The sequence below is a fragment of the Arachis duranensis genome, chromosome 4 (genome assembly GCF_000817695.3).
Source record: "Arachis duranensis cultivar V14167 chromosome 4, aradu.V14167.gnm2.J7QH, whole genome shotgun sequence".
Lineage (NCBI taxonomy): Eukaryota > Viridiplantae > Streptophyta > Magnoliopsida > Fabales > Fabaceae > Arachis > Arachis duranensis.
The window spans coordinates 12,243,363-12,248,356 of NC_029775.3; the positions used below are offsets into that span (position 1 = coordinate 12,243,363).

The window sequence follows — 4,994 nt, forward strand, 5'->3', positions numbered from 1 at the left end:
CCTCAAAGTCGGTTGCCCCAGCAATGTGCCATGTCGCGTTCAATTAGTTGATGTTCACATCATGTACATCGGCACGCGACATAATCTCGTAGTAATTCGAAAATTTGATTAAAAAAAGATAAAAGTGAGAAAAAAATGTAAAATCAATGCACTCTTATTTTGTTTACACTGTAAATGAGATAAGAAATACAATGCATTTTAATAAAAATATTTATTTTATTTATTAAAAAAATCCCTGAATGAAATTGTCCATCCAAAAATATAGAGGATCTTGTAGGCAGTTTTACCCAATTTTTAACTGTGTTTAAAATTTTTAATCAAATCATTCGAATTGTACATTGTTTAAAACTCTCTTAACTTTGCAATATCAAACTAACATGATGATTAATGAGTTATTCTAAAATGTGTTATAGGTTTCAACGCAACTGTGCTGGATCAGGAGATAGATAATAATGGTTTTTGTTTTCGCATTGGCACCTCGGGGCAGATTGAATTTGAAGTTACCTCAAATGAAGTAACATTTAACGGAAGTCAATGACTTCAAAAAAAAAAAAAGAGTCTAAAGTCTAAACGATAAAATCAATCCTCAGATGGGGTCGCTGTGGTCACCAAACGTAATTGTCGCAATTCTAACTTTAAAGATGATGAATTCAGCAATCATAAACAACGGCACACGTAAACTTCTTGTATAATATACGAAACTCAGACTGATAAGTGTGTGTAAAGGATTGAGTCCAGAGAGTGGGGGCTATTGCTAAATCAAAATGGCTTGATGAAATTTTTCTTCTAATATTTTAATTAATGGATAAATTTTTCTAATAACAAGTGTTATGATAAGTAGGAGCCTCACGAATTAGTTGTTTTGTCTCTCAGCATTCTCAATAGGTGCCATAGCAGAGTGAATGGTATATTCTAGCAACACTGCCAGTGATAGAACCCAATCTTATCCACTGGAACAGTTGCCAGAACACAACATAACACCCCCCGTATAACACAAAGACAAAGCAGACAAAGCCATGCATGTTTACAAGCCGTCCAAAAAGAAAGGGGGAAAAAGGAGAAAAGAAGAGCATGTTTACATTGGTAGAAACTAGGGAGAGTGAGTCAGTGATCGAGGGCGCTGCGAATGGATAGTGGAGGGTGGAGAAGGGTGCCTCTGGAGATAAGGTCGTGGTTTAAGAATAAAACAATAACAGTTATATCATCGTGAAAATGGCGCCGAACCTTCTTGTCTATCTTCCTCAGGTCTGAATATCTCATTTCTCGTTTTCTTGCTGCTTCCTGTAGTGCAGCCTTCACTAGCCTCTTCGCACTACCCTGCACCCATATACGAGCTTTCTCATCAACTATTATGCCAACGTATAGGTAGACATAAAATCACATAACAGCTGATTAATAAAATCTCAAAAACTAAAATGCAAAGCCATATCATGATATGGCAACTCAAAAACTTAGTTTAACCTATAAAGTCTTCTGCAGCATACCAATAAAGTAAGAGGTAGCAATAAAGAAAAAGCAAATGTCTAAGTGGTTTCCCCTTTATTGAGTTAAGATCATGAGAGCAAAAGAGAAGTTAATGTTGCATCATCTACAGGTCAAGCTATTGTGGTGGGTTAGGTTGTTAAAAGTCAATAAATAGAAAGATACATAATCATGGAAATTATGTTATACGAATATTTAAGTAATTTAACAACTAAGAAGCCCTGTAACGTAGGGTGGACTAAATTTGCAGGCATACAGAATGACAATCTTTTCCGCTCAATATTTGCCAGAAAAGAATCCTTGCACTCATCTTGGAATTGCATTTTGAATATTGCCAAGAAAGAATATATAAACGGGAATAGGAAGTGATGAGGATTAAGGAGACTCAAAACTTTAAACTAAATGAATAAAGCTTCAAGCACAAGGCTAGCAGTTGAGATAGGGGGGTCGACTGAACAGTAAATATGTGTGACTTGTCAAACCTATGACAGAAGGCAACAGAAACTACTCCATTCACAATAGTATTGCAAGAAAATGGGGGGTTACACTCAGATAACCTGTTGTATGAATTGAAACTTAAATTATTAAACTAAAGCAATTTGTAGCCAGAAAAATGCAGAGAGCAACAACACAATGATTCCCATACAGATATTAGTGAAAGAAAGGAGAAAGAGGGGGGATCCTTACCACACGTGGATTGCTGTGAACAATATCCACTGCTCTTTCATTACTCAGGTGCTCCCATAAACCATCTGATGCAAATATAAGGAAGGAATCATTTGGTTGGAGAGGATGAGAAATAATAGTTGGATTAGCAGACAAGATAGGCATGTTCATTGGTTCAGGAAGTCTGAATTTGGGATTAATTGGTTCCCGGTTAAACTGCGCATGTTTCATATATACGTCACCTATAGATCTAGAAACCTGCACCAAACATCATGGAAGTGTGATACAATGTTGTCATTATTCCAGTGTGAAAAGTAATACTAACAAAAGAGAAAAAAAAGGATAATGGTTGCAAGAGTTAGCAGCAAAACTGGACCCAGTGACTAACCAGCAAATACAGACTTGATTAATTGAATAAAACAATGAAATACATCTGGAAAAAAAATGTGTTCAAATTAGCTGTGAAAAAAAATAATTAATATATTATATAAAAATTGATTTATCTTAAATCAAATATTTCAGACCAATTTTGGGAGTTTGGACCATTGTCCCCTGTTAGCTTCACGAACAAATTCCTGATGCATTTAGTCTTGTTCCTTGCCACGGTATTGTTCAATAAACTTAGAATTTGTTCATCAAAGCTTCACTAAATATACTTCCCAAGTTTGTCTTGCTTCTATAATGGGATTGTTCAATAACCTTAGAATCAAACACCAAGAATAACTAACTATACTTCCTAAGTGAGTTTCTTGCTTCTAAATTCTAATATATGTGATAGAACCAAACATCAAGCTTAACTAAGTAAACTTCCCAAGTGAGTCTCTTCCTTCTATTATATGTAACAGTATGCCACAAGGCCTAAGTTAATATGATAAGAAGTTAAGTCCAGAATTTAGTAGAATAAGAGTAGTTTTTTGTGCACTAACCAATAAGAACAATGTTTAACATTCCCAGTTTACTTTTACAAGCATTCTGGCAGAACTGTGGCAAGACACACCAGAACATAGTGAGGATGAGAATATCGGATAAAATAAGGCATGGGACACACAAGGCAGTGAAGGCACTGTTTTCCCTAACATCAAAACTCAATACACAATTTTCACATAGATCACAGCACCTCAACAGAACAGACACTGGAGAATTCAAGTAATAAATGTTTGATCACATTCATGAAGATGCTGGTTTAACATGATTAACTTTTCCAGAGGAAGAAAGAAGCGTGTAAATTACCTGAATAATGCCTTTTACTCTCCACACTCCATGTTTAAGGACAACAATTTGGGGATCATCAGGATGCAATTCTTTAAGCTCCTGCCTAACAGCCTCAAGATTTGCATTGTGTTCAGCAGATAGCTGAATCGCTGCGACCCCACCAGTGTTGCCAACTTTCTTACCCAACACAACACGGGAATCTCCTAGATTCGCCACGAATAGCGTCTGCTGGAAGATCACTCCAACCAGACAGCATGTCCCGGTAGTGGCAACTTGAGGCCGAGTACTCCACAGATCAGAAACAAGAGCAGTGAACCCTTCCTCAGTTCTCCGGAACGCAGTTTGAATAGTCTCGGCCGTCACAACCCCCTGTGACTCAGCTGACGCAGCTGCACACAAACAACAAACAGAAAGCCTAATACAGCTCAATAAGAAGTGCCCCTTCACCAAATAAATAAATAAACCATGAACGAGAAACCAAAAAATAGAGACTGAAAGTCTAATAAAAAATTTAGTTCAAATCACATCCAAAATCAATTCACAAGCCAAAAGAGAAGTTATTGATAGAGACAGAGCAACTACTTCACAGTTCACACACACTTCATCAGTGATTCACGTGAAAAACGAAAAAAGGAACAACTTTTTCAAACAATCACGAAAAGCGAATCGATTGAAAGATCATTCATAAGTCATAAGTAATAGCAAAGCGAACTCATAATTGAGAAGAACTCTAAAATTTGGGAACCTTGAAAGTTGCGGAACAAGTTATCGCAGACATAGCGGGAGGCGTCGGGGCCACCGTGGCCGTCGTAGACGCCGACGAAGGTTCCGAGGGGACCGGACTCGATCTGGCTCTGATCCTCGAGGACCTGGTTAGCCTGGACAACGGCCATCGAGAATTCGCCGGAGCCGTACCTTCCGACATCGCGGAACCAGAGAAGGCCGTCCTTGCCTTCCCTTCCGGCGGCGGAAGAGACAGCATCACCGCCGCCGTGGCCGAACGGCTTCCAACATAGAGAAAGAAGATTCATCATACAACATCTCTCAGAAACCCTAACCCTAGTGCTTCTTCCCCCAACCCTAAACCCCTAACAACACCGGAAAAAAGGGACCTTATGGTTCCAATGGGGAAAGGTTGATGGCGATGATGTTGTAGAGAGGGAGAGAGAAGAGAGAGAGATGAGAGAGAAAGGGGGCTGCCTTTGTGGGTGAATGTTATCGAAGAAAGTGTGCGCACGATAAGGCAGGAGGCGCAGGTTACAAAGAGAAGAAGCGGGTGTGTTCGGTGGTAGAGGAACAGTAACAGGAACGGGCTTCTTGCTTCTCTTGTTGGGAAGGGGATGCTGTGGGGAACCACTTCTGTTTTCTTGCCTCCTTCCTTCTTTTCAATTTTGATTTTCTTTTTTATCCTTTTTTTTCCTTCGTTTATAATTTAAGAAAAAAAATTGTACAATTAAAAAATGTTGGCTACTCAAATGTCATTAGATAGTGTCTACAAATTTTTATTGAACCTTTTCACATAATACTTGTTTATTTATATGGTAATTATTATTCTTATATACAAATATTATATTAATTTCATATGAGTAATTTTTCTTGAGAAATAGCTTTCTTAGCCTCTATCTCTTTTTTTT

The 4,994-nt window shown here is 38.0% G+C and overlaps 1 protein-coding gene across 2 annotated transcripts; it reads right to left on the minus strand.

The window, feature by feature from the left end:
• Positions 1–769: 769 nt before the first annotated feature.
• Positions 770–4,748, minus strand: LOC107483411 (probable protein phosphatase 2C 42). Of its 2 annotated transcripts, XM_016104027.3 has the most exons (5): positions 4,106–4,748; positions 3,379–3,749; positions 2,391–2,406; positions 2,170–2,234; positions 770–1,317 (listed from the first exon to the last, which is right to left on the minus strand). In XM_016104027.3, the coding sequence occupies exons 1-5, from the start codon at positions 4,392–4,394 to the stop codon at positions 1,105–1,107; spliced, it is 954 nt and encodes a 317-aa protein (XP_015959513.1). In that variant the 5' UTR covers positions 4,395–4,748; the 3' UTR covers positions 770–1,104. The 2 variants fall into 2 exon arrangements, with proteins under 2 accessions (XP_015959513.1, XP_015959511.1); XM_016104025.2 differs by having other exon boundaries at positions 2,170–2,406.
• Positions 4,749–4,994: the final 246 nt, after the last annotated feature.